We start from the raw sequence: 21,853 nt of genomic DNA on the forward strand, positions 1-21,853 counted from the left end.
TTGATCCATCTTGCATGGGATTCTTGACCTCACATCTGTCTTGCAGTTTGTGTCTTGTTTTAAACATTTCCTTCCATTCATCTCAGTCCTAAGTCTGCATAAACCAGATGTCGGTATTTGAAAAGGAGGTGCAGGTCCTGATTTTAGCTGTGGGTACACAAATGGGCCCAGATGATTTGCAGCTTTGTGCTAAGGCTGCTGTAGAAATGTTGGGTTTTCCCTTCTAGGTCTCCCTTTCTGGGACCGTGCCACCACTGGCACTTCTCCTCAGTGGGCAGCAAAACCTCCTTTCAGTGTCCTTCCCTAATAATTTTTTCATAGTCCTTTCCCTAATTTCCTTCATAGGCTCATGAACGCCTGTGGAAATGATGGAAAAGATACTCTCTACACCCCAAGTAAACAGCCACTCCATGCTTCCAACAGGCTTTGAGGGCTGGGTAAGATGCTGCCGGTGCAGAAGACAACAGATCATGAAATAAAGACTTCTTTTGAGTGGTAGAAACTTTCTCCCGCAATTCGGGAACAGCCGGAGCTTTCACCGAGGAGCACAGAGCCCCGTTTCTGCCCGCTGGGGACCGGCTCCAGAGCCGGGGCTCCGTCCCCCATTCCCGTAGAGCGGCCCCAGCCCTGGCGCTCGGAGAAGGGGGAAAAGGGGCAGCTTTTGCAAGCTCTTTTCCCCGGGGGCGCGGCGGGAGGCTCTGAGCCCCCTGCCCGGCCGCGTCCCCGCTCCCGCCCCTCCGTCCCGGGCGCCTCCATCCTCCCCGCCTCGTGCGGCCGGGCCGGAGCCGCCGGGGCCCGCGGCCGCCCCGCCCCGCCGGGAGGGCGCTGCGGCGGCGGGGCTGCCCCGGCGGGAAGCGCCCGGTGCCGCGGGGCTTGTGCGAGGCTGGCGCCGCCGAGGCGCGGAACAAAGAGCCCCGGGCCGGGCGGGCCCCGCCGCAGGGGCAGCGCCCCGCGGGCACCGCCGGGTGGAGGGGCGGCCGCCGCCCCGGCCATGCAGCTGCCGGGAGGGGAGGAGCGGAGCGGGCGGTGGCGCCCCGGAGGGGGCAGCGGCCGGAGGGAGAGGGGGGAGGTCTGGCAGCGCCGGCAGCTTCCGAGCGGGCCAGGGGCGCGGCGGGGCCGTGCCCGGGGCAGGCAGCCGCGGCGGTCGCCCGGGAGGGGCTGGATCGCGCTTTATGCGAGCAGGAGCCTCTCCCCGCCGAGCGGCCTCCCGTCCGCCCTCCGGTGCCCGGCGTCGCCTGCAGAGCTGCGGCAGCACCGGGGAGTGACTCGGAGAGGGGAGGAGAAGAGGAGGAAAAGAAATCGGATTGCCGAAAGGATTAGGAAGTGGGGTGGGGAGCCGAAGCTCTCTCCCTCCCTCCCTCCCCGCAGACATTTGTGAAGCTTTTCAGAGTTATCCTTCAGCATCAGTACCGGCAGGCGACCCGGGGAGCCGCGACAGCGGAGGGTGCTCGGCAAACTGCAAGAGCGATCAGAGGGAGCTGAGTGGCCCGGGCCCCCCGGCCCCTGCCCGCAGGGACACCGCACTTCCCGGCTCCGGTGGTATATATATATATATATATAATTTTTTTTTTTTTTTTTTTTTTTTTTTTTTTTTTTTTTTTTTTTTTTTTTTTTTTTTACGTTTTTACTGCTCCTCTCGGAGGACAGGATTTGGAGCATTAAAGGCGGGCGTGCTGCCAGACCGCCTGCCCTGGACGTGCGAGGTGGGAAGAGAGGAAGGGAGAGATGCCTCTGATTAGAGGGAAAGTCGTGCTCATCCTCGGATTCGTCTTCCTGACAACTTTCTTGGCTGCGGTGAGAGGGCTACCCGTGAGGGGAAAACAGCGCAGCAATACCCCGAAGGAGAGGAACTCCAAGCTGGCGGAGGTAGGGCGATCTTTGGGGAAGTACGGAGAGCCGGGAGGGTGCTAGGGCGAGCTCTTCCTCAGCCTTTGCACCCCCTCCCGTGCCCGGGAAAGCTGAAGGGGACAGCCGGGCACCTTGGCGGTCACTGGGGCTCCCTCCCTTGGAGGCAGTTGTGCACCTCGGACGGGAGCAGCATCCAACACGTGTCCCGCTCGGCCGCCCAGAGCTCCGGGGAGAGAAGCAGCAGCGGAGAGAAGCAGGCCCTCCCCGCTCTTTTCGGCTGTTTCCTCGCTCGCTGAGGGGCAGAGCCCATCCTGCGGGATTCTTGGGAAGCCTCAGTTCTTCGCACTGCACAGAGGCTGAAGGAAAGGGGATGCTTTAGGCTTCCTGAGTTCGGGGCCGAGTGCCGCGACCCAGTGCCCGGGAAGATTCGTTGCCTCCGGCGGCAAGCATCCCAGGTGGGAGAGATGGGTCCGGCTGCAGTCAAATTAGCAACTGGTGCCCTGCCAGGAATGCCAAATCTCCTCCACCAGAAACCTAAGACACTATAGATTTCAGTTACCATCTCTCCTCCCCTCCCCGCCGAAACGCTCCTGGGGCATGTTCCGGAGCGGCCATGCTCCCTTCCCATCCCGGCAACCTGCCCCCTCGCAGTGTCCCCCGGGACAGGCGGCCTTGGGAGCCCCTCGGCCGGGAGGAGGGGATGTCCCGGCACTGCGCCTCTCGATCCTCTGAGTGCCGGATCCTGGCCCGCGCTGAGTGCCGAGCGCGGATTGTGGAAGGGGGAGCTTCAGTAGGCAATGAGAGACTGGTCAGACCGGGAACCAGCTGGTGGGACCTGATGAGGATGACAGGAATGGAATGGGAAGGAAACCGCGGGGAGAGCGGGTAGTAAGGAAGACTATTGGATGGTTAAAAGAAGCTGTTTTCCATCTTGAAATTGTTTCCTGGAGGAAAAGTTATTCAGGCAGCAGAGCTGTGTTTAAAAAGTACTTTTTGAAAGAATGCTGCTGCTAAAAGTAGGTGAAAGGAATGATTGAGAAAAGTGACAATAGGAGGATTTTGAGCAGGATGGTAAGAGTGCTCAGTCCTCGCTGGCGATACGCAGCAGTATGGAAAGCAGATTTGATCTCCAGTGTCAGTCAGACTGGGAGAGGAGGTGCAAAGTGATGGGAATATACCGTATTGCAAGTTAATGCCAAAACGGGGTCTGATCTGTGGAGGAGTCATGCTGGCAGCTCCTGTTGGGTGCACTAAACTCCCTTCCAGCATGAAATCCAGGGCACAAGTGTGAGGAGGGAATCTGCCACATGAATGCTTGGCCAAGGGGCAAGAGAGGGCACAGGCTGCATCCAGCCAAGTACCACTAGTCAAGCCTGGTGATGGTTTTGAGTGGAGTGTGGACTGAGCAGGATGCAAAGAGAACTGCTGGGGATGAGGTGCTGTACTGCTGGTAATATCATGTTAGTGCTGCACTTTGCTACTGAAACTATAGACGTAGATGCTGCTTCAATTGTCAGACAAATGTCAGGCAGAGTGACCTCAGACTCCAGCTGCAGAAGGAATAGGGATTTACACTTGAAATCCAGGAAGGTATTGCAGCTCTGTGGCAGCGACCAAGGATAGGTACAAGATGTCTGTTAGGAAGTTGTGCATGCTTTCGCTACAAAACCCTGCAGTGAAGTCTCAGGCTCCTTTTTATCTGACATCTAAAATACATGGGAGATCTGTGAGCTGCTGTGAGTCGCGGTTTGTGAATGGCTGTGAATGAGCAGCGTTGTGTGGCCAGCCAAAGATCACACACGGCACTTACACAGCGCGGCCTCTGTCCCCGGGACCTTTGCTTCTCGCAGAAATACAAACATGCAGGAAGGGTATAGGCAAAGGTTTGAGGGTGGAGGTTAGGAGCAAGGAGGAAGTTGAAGAATGGATTCCTCTGGCAGTCTGTTGGTGCACCCTGCATCCCTCAGAGTACTGGGGCACAGTTCTCATGGCAGGGAGGAAGCAGTAGGTATTGGCATGTGTCTCCTGGCTGTGTTTTGCAATGAAATCCTCTGTTTCTGGTGCATGCAGGGGACAAAGTATTCATGCCCAGCTGTTTGAACTAAAGCAGAGAGCACAAGCACAGCAGCATGGTGGTTAAAAAAAATCCAGAGTGATTTTGGGTCATACATACAGATGGTTCCTGTTGCAGCACTGATACGTCCTGTCTCTATGGCAGCAGGGCAGCCACAGCTGGAGTATTGGTTACACTATGGGTAATGCCCTACAGATGTGGGTAGAATGAAGGGGGCTCAGAGGAGAAAAATAGAAATGACAGAGCAGAGCAGATAGACAATCAAAACCATTAAACAATTACATAACTTGGACTTTTTAAAATTTAATAACTTTGTTTAAAGCAAACATTTTTCCTTGGTTTAGAATTGAATGGGATTTTTTGTAATCTGTGCTGAGCCTTAGAGTTGCACTTCTATACTAAAATAGTTTAGAAAAATCAAACAAATAACTTTTTCAGTAATTTTTTTGAGATAGAAAGTGTTCTTACTGTTGTAGGAAGGATGTAGGGCACACATGCTTTATTTTTGCGTCTTATTTTTATGAGTATGTCCAAAGTCCTGTACCTCAGTCAGGATCCAGTATTTCCAGCCATTACCAAAGGAGCAAGTACTTGTGTTTACATGATCTTAGCAATGACACAGGTCAGCAAAGCTTTGCCCAAATTATACTGTGCTCAGCATAAACAACAGATGCAGTGAGAATATTTTGTTATTTCTTCAGTCTATTTGACTAGAAGTTGAAAAGGTAGGATGGAAAAGTTGAAAGGCAGTTTTCCTTCCAAACTGTGACTTGACTCTAACAAGAGAAGATACCTGCTCTTTTGGACGTTTGTTGGTGATATTTGGGAGGGCAGGTGGGTTCAGAAACAGTAGACAGGTGTACAGCAGGGGTTTAAGAAGCACTTTTGCAGGTTGGATGTGTCGTACTTTGATGTGGGCAGAAATGTGGCAGGATGGAGCACCAACTGTTAAGTGGCTCTTCAGATTTGGGTAACTCAATATTTGGAAAAGCTTGTGTCCCTTGTGGAGACAAGGTACAGCTCATCACATCACTTAATTGTTTATTTATTTATGAAGTCAAGAGGTATAAACAAAAAATATGTTTTGATAAACTCACTGGATTTCAAAATATTGGCCCTGAACATTGTTTATAGATGTTTGGATTCTTTCCAGCTGATACCAATCAGTTACAGTGCTCTTCTGGTAAACAGAAAACAGCCACAGAACTGACATGCTACAAATGTAAATGTTCAGAGTGATTAAATCTGTGTGAACTGACACAAGAGTTTCAATAGCTGTGCATAGGAATAACCGGGAATGGTGATGGGCGTGTTAGAGCATCCCGGCACTGCCAGGGTGAGGCAGAGCAAGCCGACAGTGTTTTGTGGAGGGTCCAGGCCATCCAGTCCAGCTCTGGTGGGCTTGGTGAGTGCTCTTTTGCAGGAGGAAACCACTCTTGAGAGAAGAGCCCAAGAGCAACGTCAGCAAACTCCCCAAATGTTACTGCAGGGCTGGGACAGGGGGCAGATCCAGGCTGGAACTTGCTGTTGGATTTCCCCTGGTCTGAGGCTGTGAGCAAAGCAAACCTAGCATCTGTGATAACAGATAATGGAAGGCAACAAAAGCAATATCAAGCATAGCACAAAGGCTGAGTTGGCTGCAAATCAGTGGGTTTGCGCAGCACCTGATATGACTGGCTCCTGGCCCCTGAGAAATAAGGAAACAAGTAACAACACTACACATTATTTACTGGTTAAACCAGGCAGTGAGAAAAGCGATGGGAAGCTACTTGTAAAACTGAAGGTCTACACCTGATTAAAAATCGTTTAAGAATTAAATGTATAGCAGAGATGTGATGCCTGGCCAGAGATACCAGCAGAAAGTGAAGGAGCTCCAAGGTGATGTGGTGTGGCTGTTCTAGATTAAGAAAGTGTTAAAGGGAAAGAAATCTCAACTGGGCTTGAGTGGAGTTTGCCAGGAGGCTGTAAGTCGGGATAGCCCTGTCATTTGGGAGCCCTAATGTAGCCTAGACGCATTGGTTTGGGGAGACCATTGGGGTGATGGGCTGCACAGGCACAGAGGTCTGCGGGGGCCTGCCCTATGCCTCCCGCCCAGCTCTTGCTCCGTCTTGACTCCTCTAGGGCTCTGGCCAAGAAGAGCATCTCGTTTCCCCAGGCGTCTCGCCCTGCTGTGGATGTCCAGCTTGTGTCACCCGTGTGTGCCCTGCGGGAGCACCCTGCCGGGCTGCCGCCTCCTCGGGAGAGCCCAGCCGCGGTACGAGCGGGCAGCTGGCTCGGTGCTGGCTGCCTGCACAGCCAGATCTCCGCCGCCGCTGCGGGCTGTGTCAGTAGCAGAGTCATTTTGCCTGAGGATGTGCTTTTTACCTTTTCATTTCTTCAGCAATTAAGCGTTCTTGTCCCTGGCTTTGTCCTTGGCGGAGGTCGGATTTGTGGGTACAAAACGTTCACTGAAGCATCCTTCCGCTCTGAAAGGGGCTCTTTGTGCGCAGGGAGGTACTTCGCCCTTTGTAGCAAATTCCCTTTTGAGAAGTGCCAAATTATCTTAGTCAACACAGTTGAAAACCCTCCCGCCCTGGGGCTGAGACAGCAGCAGAAACAAAGGAGAGCCGGGTGTAGGGAAGCTGCCCAACAAGGGGGCTTCTTCCATTTTCACTGCACAAATAGGTCTGCTGCGTTCCCATTGTTACAATCAAAGGGGTTCCTGTAAAAGGCACATGTAAGGGGAAGAGAGTAGGCATCAATCGCCCCACAGGGTATTGCCCTGCACTCTCTCTAGGTTCCCAAAATTGTCCAACTCGTGCAGACTCTTTCCTCAAAGACAGTCAAACTGGGGGACTCATCCTGCCTCCAGCCATGGTTCTTCCCAGTGGGGTGATAGAGGGAGTGTGCTGGAGAGTAATTCCTGCTTTCCTCTTGTCAGTGTTTTAGGGGTAGGGAGTGAAAACTGTTCCACAATAGAAGTAAGTACTCTTCCTCTCAGAATAATCCTCAAAACAAGAAGTCTGATACTTCCCTTAGGGAAGCCTGAGGACAGTCTGAGCTGCAGACAGGCCAGCAAGGTGTACCTGTGCTGTCCAGTTCCTTCAAAGCAAATGTTATCAGCCAGAGGCTCAGGTTTTGTATAATATACTGGAGCAAGGAAGAGATTGCAGCATATTTCAGTGTTAGATCGGATTTGTTTCAGAAAGAAGCTTGCAAAAATGCAGTGTAAGGACTATTTTTTGTTTGTTTGTTTTGGTAGAATGTTTTTTCAAGGAACCTTCATTGGACAGCCTGATGCTTTTATGTGGCTAGCTATAAAAGTCAGCCTGCATGGTGTTGCTTCCAAGTAATTCAGTTTCTTCATGTTCATTCTGTGTAGGGACTCTGGGGGCTTGTCTGAGAAGCTGTTTGAGATGTACTTTCATCTCAGTGCTTATGAGATGAAGACACCAAAAATACTGTGACCTGCATGCCTCTGAGTCCTAGGTGGCCCTTGGCATGAAGGGCACCAATGCCTCTTGGGGTTCAGGTTGGTTTAGTCTCCAGGGCAAGGATACAGCTTCAAAGGGAACAAAATGCACTCCCTCCTGCCTGTGATTCCCTCCCCACCTCTGCTAGCCGGCAGGGGGACGCTGGTGTTGATCGGGTCCTGTCCGTTTCTACACCTGCTTTGCGATATTTGGGGTTTTCTTCCTCTTGCAGTTCTGCCTGGGCTGTGGCAGGCAAGGAAGCAAGGAAGCAGAAGCTGGAGCAGTGGGAGAGTTACAGTGTGCAGACTAGCAAATGCAGCTCATTAGCTGGAACAAGTTAATGGTTACTGAAGCGCATGGGGTTTAGAACTGGAACAAGTTAGCAGCTACTCCCTCTGATGCATTGGGAGCTTATTTGTATTAGTGCTCAACTACGTTTGCAGAAACCATGTGCCCTAGCAGGAGCATTTGCCAGAGAGCACCAGAGGATGTGGATGTGTGCCTGTGTGGTTCATCTGTGTAGAAAGCAGACCAGTTCCCCCTTCAGGGCAGGTGGGGAGAAGGAACTGAGCTGTGGTGAACCTTCTTGAGACCCTTCTCCAGGAATGACATGGGAGACCCACACATATGCCTGGCCTGGCCACAGGCTACCTGAGGAGCATGTAATTTTCTTTGCAAAATGGGAGCCTTGCAGACAAAGCAATTTGTCTCAGTGTTGAACAGGGAGAAGACGTTTATGGTAGAGAAACATCTGCCAGTGAGACAATCATGATCTGCGTGAGGTCGTCAGCAGCTTGGCATGGTGACGTGAAAGGCTACAAGGCTGCTGCTTTTCCTCCTTGTGTCACAAGTGATCAGGGGAGTGAGGATGCCATGGGCAGGTTACTCATGAGCACACCCACAGGAGAGCTGACTGGTGAGAGGAGCTGGGTTGTGCCAGTGGGATACATGGTGAGAAGCATTCTCAGTAGCCTGGACAACCTCCTCATTTTTGGTCTTGCACAAAGTCAGCTATGCTGTGTCCTTGCTCCTCATGGTGCTGCGTGCTGCTGCTTCTCCGTGCTGTGGTGTCTTCTGCTCCAGGGCTGGCTCTGCCTCAGGGGCAACTGAGTCACCGACCTTGGAAAGAGTTCTGAGATTACAGTTGTTGCAACTGTGAGACATGAAAATAAATGTGAAACACGAGTAAGCCTTTGATGCTGCCTCCTGCAGCTCTCTGCCCAAGACAGTTGGAATGAAGCTAGTTAGAAAAGAAAGTGATACCATATGATCTGAAGTATTTTGATAACTGAATGAAAATTATAATCATGAGGGCGTAATAATTATCTGCACAGCCCACAGTTTGCTTCTGGCTCCTGCTGCTCTGTCATAAACAGGATCTGCCCACGTAAGCATGATAACCAAGTGCCTTGTCTGTTCCATGAGCACTTGTAGAACTCTCCTACAACCTAAAGGGAGTCTTTATTAAAAGAAAAGAACAAACCAACAAAACCAAACAAACAAACCAATATCCCCCCCCACAGCACCCATGTAAGTTGATCCTGAGGTGGATGGGATAGTACAGCATTTGGGAAATCTCATTTCTGCTCTTCACCTGTGCCACAGCCCCTTTGCGGGCAGGAGTGTTACCCAGAGCACAAGAAGAGGGAGGCAACTAGAGGTGTTAACTTCTTGAAATTACCTCTGGCAGATCTTCCAGAGCTCACATGTCAAAATCCTGAGTGACAGCTCCTGCTAAGCCACCTGCCTGTAAGTCTAAATGTGTTGGATCTGATGGCTGGGATTGTGGCTCAGAAGGTCTAACAGGAACTGAGTGGCATGTTTGCCTTCCCTGTTATCTGGTAGGTACTCACCCAGCTCTTGACACCTCTGAAGATGCTGTGCTCTGTCACAGCTCTGGGAAATCCCTTAAGTGGGTGATGAGCTGATGGGTGGCAGAGGTCACTTGCCTAATGTGTGTCCCATGGATTCTCCATCTGGCTGAAAGCCTGCCAGTAGACAGGTTTTGTGCTGGTGGACAGGTTATGAGCCAGGAAGATCAAACTACAGCCCTCAGGAGGCCATGGTGGTTTCAGCTGGCTGGGCTAAAAAAACCCTTTATTTGGGCAGTGCCTCATAGAGGAGAAAGCATGTTCTATGGGAGGGAGGCATCATGGCACACTGCATTTGTTCCTGGTGATCACCCTGCTGTTCAACCTTACTTTATTTTAAAGAGACAACAGTGTTACCTGTTAGCACTAGAAAAACCTCCCTTTCTCCCCATCCCACCAGCAAAAATTGTCATGAGCCTTTCTTCAAACTGCAGCCCCAGAGCTAACCCCAGACATGCTGGGCTTCCTTCTAATGCAACCAACCAGCCTTCTCTACTTCCATAGCTTAATAGTATGGCTTTGTAGTAAAATCCTACTCTGGAGTTGTTCCTACCCAGTTTCAGTCCAAAGATAATTTTTTTTAATACTTTCTCCAGATCCTTGCAGCTCATTTAGGTAAATATAAAAAGAAAAGTTTTATGGTTTAAAAAAAAAGTACTTGACTAATTCATAAGTGGGCAAGTTTGCAACAGACAGATTTTAAAATAATGTTGGAAAGCTTGGGGGAAAGAGAAGGAAGGTCTATTCAGGAAAAGATCAATAGTTCTTCTGGTGGTTTCTTGTTTCAATACAGCGTGGTAAAACTGTTCAAAGGAAACCTAACACAAGCAGTAATGATTAAGCAACAAAAGCCCCCATTCCTTATAATTATAGCTCAGTGTGATACTGGCCTTTAGCAAATACGTCATTTTCTTCACTGCAGTGTTAACAAGCCCAAAGCACAGCCTGAATGTTGCCTCTGATCTGACTGCCGTGTGCACAGGTTTCTTTGGTTCAAGTTGAATGAGTTTATGTGCTCGATAATTGGCCTGGGATAGGTGTGGGTAGAAGCTGCATCCTCTGAGCTTGTCCTGTGCTGGTGACTTGCTTGCTGAACTGGCTGCTGATGCACAAGTTCTAGCAGTGCTTCACTGCCAGGAGAGTTCTCTCAAATGTGCATGGATTGGTTTAACCCCATGATGAGGGGCAGCTCTGCTCAGCAGTGTATGTAGTTTCAAAGAGCACTGCTGTTGGGTGCTCTGGCAGCTTACAACTCCGACAGAGATGCTGAGGAGCGTGCTGCAGGGACAAGTACCTGTGGTTGTGTAAGTGGCAGTGTGGTGGTGTCCCTGGTTGCCAAAGTGCAGTACAGCACAGGAACTAGTCTGATAATGTTTTCAGGTTTTAAACTGCTGTAGGATCTGAAATGTCATGTCTGTAATGGTAAGAACTGCAGCACATGAACATTGGTCATTTGCTTCCTTAACCCAGATTTCGTTCAAAGCCTTACAGACATTTCTAGCAAAATCACAAATTTTAAGAGCAGAAGAAATTACTAGAGCCTTGAATTTCTTCCCTAATGCAGTTGCAGTACTCATGGGTTGAGCCCAGTGATGTGGGTTTGGCAGTCTCCACAAGAAAAATTGTCACTTTTCTTTTTAATTGTTCCTGTGGTTAATTACCTATGGCATTAAAAGCATGATCCTTATTCCTCAGTTAAATTTGTTTGGCTTTGACTTGGGCACATTGCTTCCTATTATGTGTTTCTGTTCTGGATTATAGTCTCTGGTGCCTGATGGATTACTGCCTTAAAGAACTGGAAAACTGAGTAATTGCTTTCTTTTTTCAGCATGAGAAACAAATTGAATTGTACGAGTCTTTCACTGGAAAAGTCTTTCCATCCCTTGAAATGTTTTTGTGGCTGCTCTCTTCATCATCTCCAGATTTTTGAGCAATTCTTATAGAGGTGTATGGACTAGAAATGGAAAAATGTCAGCTTTTGGTCTCCAGAGCAATGATGTGTGGCCTTTTCCACACACCTTGTTGCCCGAGTTATGTACAAAGTAGGCGTGACACTGGAGTGAATTGTTAATGAGTTATTTCCCCTTCCAAACGTCTCTTCTAAGCTTGTGCCTCAAGATGTTTCAGTAGTCAGCCCTACACATGGGACAGCCTGGACTATGTGGGATGGGCTCCTGGGCTTGTATGTAGGCAGTTATGATCCTGCTTACAGCCTTCAGTCAACACATGATCTTCACAAATGGAAAGTCCATGCTTTTTCCTGAGTGCTGCCCCAGAGTTTCTCTCAGATTCCTGCCCTGGGAACCCTTATTCCCAGCCAGGTAGGATATGCTAAGTGTAAACAGGAATAGCTGTGGCAATTCCTTGTTCAGCTTTTTCCTTTGCTTGGTGCTGGCTGGTTGCAGGAGAAGGTTGGAACTCAGCTGGAAGACACTGATGGCTTCCCAGCACTGCACTCTTCCTTCCATGGTGGTGGAAGGAGAAGGGAGCTGCTGATGACCAGATCTCCAATAGTTTTCAGGCTTTCTCCTGTGCTCCACAGAGAGCAGAGGAATAGAGTGTTCCCTCTGCATAAGTAAAGTCTTCTCTTCCCTTAGCCCAATGCAGTGGCTGACCTCCACCCTTGATGGCTTTATCCAGCTGCTCCTTGGACAGTGCAGAGGAGAGGATGGGTGTCATGCAGCAGGAGTGCAAACCTCAAGGGCAGCTGCTTCTGTGGCTGTCAGGGGACCCTTTATGACTTGGAGAAGACACATCTGATGCCATGGATGCTCTGACCTGGAGGGAGCACTGGGCCTTCTAAGAGCTTGTTAAATCCATTGATTGATTGTCTAGGGCAGGGCACTGAGCCTTAGATGGGAGGGACATCTGATGCAGGGACAGATTTTAACCCAGCAAAGCTTCAGAGTGATGCAGATGCCAACAGGAGGGAAGCGTTGGGTGGTACATTTTAGTGACCAATGCTGAAGGGCTCTTGGCCATCCAGGGTGGTCACCCCTGTTATGCTTATGCCTCCAGAGTATCTGGGAGTTGAGGGAGTTCTGTTTGCCCTGCAACACTTTTGCAGCCAGTTCCCCTGGAGCAGTTTTACATTTTCCCTGTGGGAACAGTACTCTGAATTTCTTGAGCTTGTTTGGGCGTAAAATCTGAATTAGGCACTGAGTGTAAATTTGGAGACTTTGAGTCTGTTCCTGGCTTGCTTCCTCTGGTGTCCTTGGGTGAGCTCAGATCTTGTTGCTAGAGGAGACCTCGCTTTCCATGTGTATTAAATTTGGGTTGTGTGTGACATGAGCTTACCCAGCCCAATAAGCTCTTTGCAAATTAGGCAGGAACGCCAGCCTTTCAGGGCTGTTGCCATTCTCTTGTGCAGGGGTTGTGTTGGGCATGTGCAGCTGGCAGCAAACCCAGCACCAGCAGGCAGTGTTGTGCAGCCAGCACTGGGACATGGCTGTGTTTGCCTGCTCAGCCCCCTTTGCTGTTTTTGTTCCGCCTGGGCTCCTTACTTCTTGTCAAGGACTCCTGGGACATGACAGGAGACCTATCAAGGGGTTAAGGCACTGGGAAATAGGCTGAGGCAGAGCCAGGCATCATTCCCATGCATTCTTCCCAAAACCATTATGGTCTGGATGGGGACAGAGGGAACTGGGATGGGAAGGTGTATGCAGGGGTGTCTTTCTGCTCAGGTTTGCTACCCGCAGTGCCCCAGGAGTCCTCCAGGCCAGGGAGAGGGGCAAGCCCCAAATGCTCTCTCCGGGCAGCACAGGTTCTGTCCTCTCTGCAGCCCTCTCTCCTCCAGGCCCATCTGGTGAAGTCTGTCACCGGCCCTTCCCTGCGTTCAGCCTGCCCTGGGCAGCAGCCAAGGGACCAGCAGCGTCCCTGCTGCTCTTTTCCCTCCCCCGGGGATGGAGGGATCGCGGGCTTTGATGTACAGGGACAGGGCTGGGGACGGGCTGTGTGCGCTCATGAGAGTCTGGCTAGGCTCCAGCTGCCTTTGAAGTGCTCCAGTGATCAGGATGAAAGGGAGGGGAGTCCTTCCCCAAACCATCTGGCTCTAATTGCAGGTAGAAATGCCTCTCTGCGTCCCCCCCCCGCCCGGCGCTGTGGGGAGGGGGCACTCCATGCTCTTCGTTAATCCCACGGCTCTCAACTGGGCTGACGCGAAGGGTGAGAGCTTGGGAACAAAAGGGGGTTTCAGCTGGGCAGCCAGAAAAAGGCAGACACTGGCGGAGATGCTGGGAGTTCGGGAACCTCTGCTCTCAGCCTTGAGCTGCGGGGCCCTGCAGACCTTCCCAAGGACGCCCGTGCCTCAGGGGGGCTTTGCCAGTTGTTCCCATCTCGGGTTTCCTGGGCACACTGGAGCCTGCTGGCCCCTGGAGTCACGCTCTTTCGTGCCAGTGCGCACCGGGTGCGGGACGAGGAACGCGGGAACTCGGGGCAAGCGCAGTCATTTGGCAGCATTTGCCGGCCGCCTCCCCGGATGGCTGGTGCTGCCTCTCGGGCAAGGCTCCCTGTCTGCTACCCCTGCTCCTCCTGGGACTGGAGGGCTAGCCATGTGCCCCGGGAGTAGCAGCAGCACTTAGAGCCATTGGCAGCACTCGCAAGTGAGTTTTGTTCACTTGTTTGGCTGGGCATCTTCCCTTTCCCAAAGAGCTAAAGGTAGCTGGGTTATATCTGCCAGCAGTTTCTTTGCATCTTTGTGGTGGCCTTTGGGCACCATCAGAAATTTCAATTAAACCTGTGCAGCTTGAAGTCATCTGCCTTAATACCAATACCACAGAACAATGTATTTGGGTGAGGTTTTCCCCTTTGTCATAAAGCCCTGGTTGTAAACTTTTTATATAAATATATGAAAGTATTAAACATGACTTGTGGTAGCTCTGTGACCAGAAGCAGCCCTTGCTGTTAACCCATTTCCAGGGACTGAGAAATAGCTAAAAAGGGAGAGTGAGAAGTGGAAAGCCAGATAAGATGGGCAATAGGACAGCAGAGGGGTGCAGGGAGGGTGGTCATGGGGTTGGGAAGTACCAGTCTGAATAGACCTGTAGGTTCAGGTGCAGCAGAACTGAGCACTGGCACAGCACAGGGCACTTGGTATTAACTTGATTGATTAACATGTTAATTGCTATCCTGATGCTGCAGTAAGATGGGGGGGAGGAACTGTTTAGGGCAGGAGACCAGACCTGTCTTTGCTGGGTAGTGGTTTGCTCCCTGCCCCTGCACCACCGCCATCAGGAGATGTTCTCTCTGACTCTTCCCTCGCCAGGTGTCAGCATCATCCAACCCCCGTTCAGCAGGGGACGAGGAGCTGCCACCATCGGGCAAGGCACGGGGGCTGAGGCGGAGTGGGCATGCTGGCCCGCGGCGGCACAGGCGCAGAGGGGTGGCTCAGCAGGCTGCCAGGAGCCCAGCACTGCCCCAGCCCAGTGGTGCTGGCCAGGAGGAGAGCCTGCCCTTCATGCTGGACCTGCAGAACTTGCCGGGACTGGCCAATGTGGACCTGAGTGCCCAGAACCCCAACATCCAGGTGGGGAGTGGGGCTGGGAGGGCCAAGGGGGGAAGTGGGTGAGGGCTGTGGGGTAAGTGGTGCTCTCCAGCCTCATTTGGTTCCTTAAGAGAAATGATCTCATGAGCAGGGTCTGTGTGGCCGCTGTCATCTGTTTTCTTGGTGACTACCAGCTACAGATAGCTGGCATGGAGAAGCTCCCCGACTGAGGAATTTGCTCACAGTCTTTCCCCTGCCCCCCCGCACCCCCTCTTCACAGAACAGGAGTAAACCATCCTTACATGGGGGACCTCTCAATTTCTGAGGGTGGTGTTGGCCCCTGTGGGTGACCACCAGCCACCCTGTGCTTCCCACTCTGTCCCTGCTCAGTCCCTCTGGATGAGGAGATACCATTTGTGCTCCTCATATGGTCCTACAGCCCTCAGTGCCTGTGGCCTCTTGGGCTGGGAGCCAGTGCATGGTCTGGTAGGTCTGTCCAAGGGCTGTGCCCCACCTCACTGCCTTGCCTCACCTCATATCTGCCCCCCAGGTGACCATTGAAGTGGTGGATGATCCTCAGGCTGAGATGGAGATGGACTTGTTGAAGGAGACAAGCAATGACTGGTCTCTGACATCCTCTGAGTGGTTGTCTCACAAGGACCTCTTCTGGCCCCTCTTCTGGGAATACAGTGACCCTGCTGAGGGGGAGGAGGAGGATGAAGATGAAGAGGAGGAGGAAGAGGAAGAAGAGGATGACAACCTGGATGTAGAGGACAGGGAGGAAGAAGAGGATGATGATGAAGAGGAGGATTTCCCAACAGAATATGAGGAGGAGGAGTCTATGCTTAGTGGAGTAGGTGGTAACTGGGACCAGCGATGGCCTGGGCAGAAAAACTGGATCTTTAAGGAAAAATATAATTACGGTGAGTTCTCTTGGCATGTGCAGCTGCCCTGCAGACCAGCAATGCCCTCCCTTGTCCTGCCTGGCCTGCAGCCCTCCACCAGGGATCACAGCACACTAGTGCTCAGCTCCTGCATACAAAATAAGCAGGCATGCCAAGGAGCAAGGCCAGCACACTCAGCTGGGGCTGCCAGCAGTCAGTCATACCAGTGTCCCAGCAGGAATTGTCCTTGCATGTGATCACACTGGAGCATGGGCTCTAGCAAAGGCATGTTCGGACGAGTCATACAGTATAAATGTTTAATGACAAGTGCTGCTGCCATTGACTCAGGTCCCTGTAGTGACATCAGTGCCAGAAGCCTTTTCCACAGGCCTGGGTTCCCCCCAGGAGAGGAGCTGCAGAGAGCTAGATGACAGATTCTCAGTGGGCAGATGGGCCAGGGCACCACAGCAGCTCCCGCCTGCAGCTTCCTGGCCATGACCCCAAAACCAGACAGCCTTTGCTAATACATGATGTTCAGCATCATGGCCAGTGTGCTAGGTCATGTGGGGGTGGGCAGTGATACCTGTTTGGGTTGGTATGACTGGAGCAAAGCTGTGAGAATGAGAGCCTTTGTTCAGGGCTGCTTCCCTGGGGTTGGCAGTGAAGATGGAGTTGGTCCTTGGCATTGTGTGGCTGGGCACCTCTATGTGCCCCAGGCAGCACTGTTCCTGTTCAGGGACGGAGGCAGAGCTGAGGGAGGTCCCAGGTGGCTGCTGTGTCCCCTCCAGCTAAAGCTTTGCTGAGGTCCATCACTCTTTTCCTCTTCCCTGCCGTGCACAGACTATGAAGATGAGGAGGAGTGGAGCCCATGGTCCCCTTGCAGCATCACCTGTGGCAGTGGCAACCAGAAGAGGACCCGATCCTGTGGCTATGCATGCACAGCAACAGAGTCGAGGACCTGCGATCTGACACACTGTCCTGGTGAGCCCCTGGCCAGAACAGTCCTTGGGTGCTGTCTGACTTTGGTGCGGGCTCATCCCCCACTGCTGCAGGCTGGGCATTGCTCATGCTTAGTTATGTTTAATGTGATCAGGGCTAATGACCATGGGGCTTTGTTTTCACAAAGAAGCTATGATTTGGCTTCATGGCTCCCGAGGCGGTTGTGTGGGGCCCAGGGGTGGTAGAGCTGGCATTAAGTTTGGTGTGTGACTTCTTGCACCTCTCTCACATTGGGAGCTTTAAATCCTCTCCTGAGGCATATTGAGAGCCAGCTCTGTATGCTGTGATTTTCATAACTAACAGCTTCTGTTGGGCCAGTCTTGCTGCTGGCCCTTCCTTCCAAACACCGGGCATGCTACCAAAGAAGTGGCAGGAGAAGGGCTGGGAGATAGGTGGTGTCTGGTGTACATATACAGAGGGAAAAAACCACCTTTCCTCCAGTGTTCAGCTGGGCTCTTTGTTTTGGGTTTTTTTTCTGTCTCAAGGATCAGAAGGAGAGATGGTCTTCCCCACAGAGGAGACACCTTTCAAAAGTGACAACACCACAGAGCTGTTCAACTCAGGTCAGCCTCTGCCTCTGCTTTGCACTGGGGCTTCAGTGAGAGACCTTGGGAGGGTCGTAGCTGGCTGGTGGGGAGGGTTCAGGGTTCAGCCAAGGGATCCTGTGTCTGCTGTCCAGACCTAAGTCACCCAGACCATGGCCATGTGCAGTGGTCACGCTGCCAAACCCAGTTGTCCCCACAGCCCTGGTACAACACAGTCCTGCCCTCTCTCATGAGGGAATGTTGCCAGCCTGGCCCCAGCACAAAACCCCTTCCCTCTGTCACTGCCTTGGGGGTGGAGCCTGGCTCTCCTCCCAAGAGCCGGGCTGCTCCTGCCTGGTGGTTGCAGGCTCCACTGGTGGTGTTGGCATGGCTTCAGGCAAATGGCCGCTGGGTAAAGTGGGGTGCAGAGTGTGCGTGCCCTCACCCTTTTGGTACCCTCCCCCAGAGGTGGACAGCTGTGAGAAGTGGCTGAACTGCAAGAGCGACTTCCTCACCAAGTACCTGAGCAAGGTGCTGACGGACCTGCCCAGCTGCCCCTGCTCCTACCCGCTGGAGGCCGTCTACAGTGCCGTCAACCTGCGGGATGAGCAGCAGGGCAAGAGCTTCCGATGGCGGGATGCCAGCGGACCCAAGGAGCGCCTGGACATCTACAAGCCAACGGCACGCTTCTGCCTGCGCTCCATGCTGTCCCTTGACAGCACCACCCTGGCTGCCCAGCACTGCTGCTATGACGAGCACACCCGCCTCATCACCCGCGGCAAGGGGGCTGGTGTCCCCAACCTCATCAGCACCGAGTTCTCTCCGGAGCTGCACTACAAGGTGGACATGCTGCCCTGGATCCTTTGCAAGGGTGACTGGAGCCGGTATCACGCCGTCCGGCCCCCCAACAATGGGCAACGCTGTGCTGACAACCCCACCGAGGAGGAGTACCTGTCCCAGCTGCAGGAGGCCAAGGAGTACTAGCCACAGGCACTCTCAAAGGTGCCACGACCACCACTGGCTTGCATCCCTGCGCAGCCTGGCCAGCCCTGACCCTGCTCATGGGCTCTTCAGTGGTGCCAGGCAAAACGGGAGGATGCACTGTCCATCTCATCCCCTCAGAGGAGTGTCTCCTCCGATTTCTGAGGGTGCTGGAGGTTATTGTGGTGAAGTCCCTGCCGTGCCACCCAGGGCAGCCCTGCAGTCCAGGGCTCCCGGCCTGGCATGTGGAGAGCAGCAGGGGCTGGGAGGTATAAAGGGAACAAGGGGCTGCTCCTGTCTGCTTTTATTCTCTATGACCTTTCAACGCAGCCTGAAAGCTGAGCACAGGGTGAAGTGGGCTCAGCTCCTGCTGGCTTCACACCACATGTGAGGAGCTGTCGCAGGCAGGGCTGCCTGCTCTTGTCTGTACACCTTCCCTGGCACACGCTGGTTTATGTCTGAAACTGGGGTTAGGTCTTCCTAGAGAGTGCAGAGCTGTTCCAGCCACGCATACAGAGCAGGGCCCCCCATCCTTGGGCTTGTGCATGCACAGCTGGGAAGGAGCCGGGAAAGGCTTATGGGTCTGTGGGTCTGGGGGAGTGGGCTGTGGGGCAGAAGGAGACTGGCTGCCTGGGCTTCCTTGGCAAGATTGCATAGCCACCAGGGTTTTGGCTGCCAAAGCTACACATAGGTGGACCTCAGAGGAGGTCAGCATGGGGACACACCACCTTGTGTGCATCTCAGCCACTCTGCCTTGGTGCTTGGGGAAACAGGGTGGTAGCATCTGTACAAGTCACAGCACTAGCCCTCTACCAGACCTTGGCCCCTTGGCAGTCCCCAGAGGGTCTCAGGAGCACCTGTGACACAGCCCAAAAGAAAGTCCTGTGTTTCCCACTCACAGCCCTGCCAGGGGCAGGAGGCACCTCGGCTGCTGCTCATGCCATTGCTGGTGAGGAGCAAAAAGCACTGAGCCAAGCTAGGCCCTGCTCCATGCTGAGTCTGCCCATGTCCCCAGCTGCTCCATTCTGTGTCTGCCCAAGTCCCCACCTGGAGGCAGCTCAGACAAACCAAGCCATGGACCCATCAGGCTCGCTTCCAGGCCAGGCTCCCACATGTGGCTCCAGAGGAGGAAGACACACGTGCTAATAATGTCAATACCTGGTGTCCACAGATCAGGGATTGTGATGCTCTCTGTTGGCACTTTGATCTTGCCTGGGTTTTATTCAGCTTTTCACAGGTCCATGGCAGTGTCTCCCAGCATATTTTGGAAGCTTTTCTGCAGAGAAACTAGGCTGAGCACCTTTGTCCCTGGACATTCAGTTGCTGAACCGACAGAAAATTTAGAGCTTTTATTTAAGAAATTTTATGCATCAGGGGAAATAAAAGTGAAGCACACATAAAGAACAATGGAGTCATTTCTACTCTAGAAGTTTCATGCAAGGCTGCTAGCTACTCCATGTACTTCTGCAGGGCACTGTTGAACCAAAAAGCTGGTTGCAATGGTCCTTAGTTGACCATCCTGTACTGTCTGTAGTTTTTACAGGAGCTTTCTCCAGCTTCAGTGAATATTCTGAAAGCTCCTTGGAGAGTCTTTCTGGGGGTGTCTTTTTATCTGTTGTATGTATGTTGATCCATTTGCCTTGGTTACTGATAGAATATTGCATCCCTGGTCATCCATACCTAAGACTTCATAGCTGGTAAAACAAAAGTATTAATGAAGGTATTTCTGAATTATTCTTACTCAACTATTATTACACCCTTGTATCCCTAGACTGTGGTTATGGGTTCTATCAAAATACAGGCAGACATCCATTTCCCAACTGACATGCAGTCTGAGATGACCAGTGTTCTGTAAATGGTGAGAAGGAAGAGAACCAAATAAGCATGGATGGAGACCTAGACCTTGGAACATTTTCATGATCACTGCATGTTCTCTAGCCCAGATGGTCATTCACTCGCTAGTTTCTGGCAAAGAGGTAGGTCATATAGAGGTAGTCAAGAGGGGGTGACAGTGATCTGGTGGCTTGGTTCTGGGAGCCAGGGAGCCTCAGCAAGAGACATGGAAGCAAATGAATTGAGCATCTGAAGCCATGGAAGGATGAGCTTGTGAGCTGCAGTCATTCAGCAGAGCATATTTCTACTCCCATACCATATGCCATCATTAACATGATCAAATTCTCAGTGGAGTTTATTTACCATCAGTGCAGACTTCTTTAAAACAACCTCCTATTGAACATGCCCAGTGTTCAGTATTGGACCCACGCATGGAAGCAGGACTCCTACAAACAATCTTTCTTGAAGAAGACTTGCAAAAGCTCAGCCAATTTGTTTGTTAAACTGGCTGCTCTCTAAGGAAGTGCTCTTACAGTAAGAGTGTTACCCAGGATTTTTACTCTCCTCTTTATTCTGGCTATGTCAACCAGTCTAACCCCCAGAAAAAAAAAAGTGTAATTCCTGTAAGAACTGGAGTTCCTGTCCAAGGGCAAGTAAAAAAATTTATTGCATTGATACTCTCCCGTTCCCTGATGTCCCCACAAAAGCTAGTTGAGAGCCAAGTAGCTGTTCTGCTTTGCTGTCTCTCTGCTTTGGACAATACAGGCACAAACTGGAGCATGAGAAACAAGCACCTCTGTTCCTCATACAAGCACCTTACGCACCGTGAGGCTTTGCAGAGCATCATGAGAAAAGCAGACATTAATCAAGTGTTTATTTTTATATCCTGTCAAAGATTCTGTCCAGCCCACTGCTATTTAAGTAATGAATCTCTAAGCTTTCACTCCTTAAGTTTATTGGTTTTTTATATATATAATATATATAAAATGTCTTTTATTCCTACAAAATTTCACAGAGAAGAATTCTTTAACCTGATGCTGCAATAAAGCACTTTATATATTTATATGTCATGCTGATGTCATTCAGTTGTGACTGAAGCATGTGTTGCTATTTATTTTGGTTGAGAGGGATGATACTATGTTTAACGCTGTATGTCTTGGGTTCCCAGCCCCAGCTGGGGCCCTGGTGGCTTTGCTTCCTTACCTTAACATTTGCATTTGAAGTTGTCTGGCTGCAAGTCACAGGTAAGAAAGACTATCTGGATCCCATGGGATATGTGAAGTTCTTCTTTCAGGGAAGGAAGCCTCCTACAAGAAGACCCTGAAGGTCAGTGCTGAGAAGCAAATGCATTTCCTGTGCTCCAGCCCTGACCTTGGGCTTTATTCCATGGTCGGCCTGGCCAGAGCTGGGTACTGGCTGATGGTCGAGCACACCACAGCAGGGGGAAAAAACCCCAGCATCATCCCAGCTAAAAAACTCTTTTGGCAAACCACCTCCAGAGCCAACAGCTAATTATAGCAGGGGGATTTGCAAAGCTTTCCAGGGATCACAACTTCTTTTTGCTGTTAATTTAGTGTGTAAATCATAAACACTTCCAAGCTCTTGCTGTTTCCAGCTGTTTCCTCTCCTCTGTTGCTCCTTTTGCTTTGTACTGGCTGCACATCTGTCAAGGGTTAATCTGCTGCTCTAGCATGAGACTGCTTCACAGCTGCCTGGCACCATTGCCGGCCCCTGCCTGGGGGGAGCAGGTGACGTCTCTCAGTGAAGGATGCTAGGGGCTTCCTGCTGGCCTTCTGCGACATCCAAAACATTGTTGCATGAAGCCCAAGCCAGGGGGTAGCAGGATGAGCTCCACTCTGCTCAGAGAAAATCACTCCTTCCCTGGAGGGGCAGTCAGCAGTTACT

At 51.6% G+C, this 21,853-nt stretch overlaps 1 protein-coding gene across 3 annotated transcripts; it reads left to right on the plus strand.

The window, feature by feature from the left end:
- Positions 1–1,594: 1,594 nt before the first annotated feature.
- Positions 1,595–21,029, plus strand: ISM2 (isthmin 2). Of its 3 annotated transcripts, none has more exons than XM_068192737.1 (6): positions 1,596–1,866; positions 14,509–14,769; positions 15,278–15,650; positions 16,452–16,592; positions 17,102–17,173; positions 17,601–21,029. In XM_068192737.1, exons 1-6 carry the CDS (start codon positions 1,726–1,728, stop codon positions 18,116–18,118), a joined length of 1,506 nt encoding a protein of 501 aa, XP_068048838.1. In that variant the 5' UTR covers positions 1,596–1,725; the 3' UTR covers positions 18,119–21,029. The 3 variants fall into 3 exon arrangements, with proteins under 3 accessions (XP_068048839.1, XP_068048838.1, XP_068048837.1); XM_068192736.1 differs by having other exon boundaries at positions 1,597–1,866; positions 17,096–17,173; XM_068192738.1 differs by lacking the exon at positions 16,452–16,592 and having other exon boundaries at positions 1,595–1,866; positions 17,096–17,173.
- Positions 21,030–21,853: the final 824 nt, after the last annotated feature.

The sequence above is a fragment of the Anomalospiza imberbis genome, chromosome 6, assembly GCF_031753505.1.
Source record: "Anomalospiza imberbis isolate Cuckoo-Finch-1a 21T00152 chromosome 6, ASM3175350v1, whole genome shotgun sequence".
Taxonomy (NCBI): Eukaryota; Metazoa; Chordata; class Aves; order Passeriformes; family Viduidae; genus Anomalospiza; species Anomalospiza imberbis.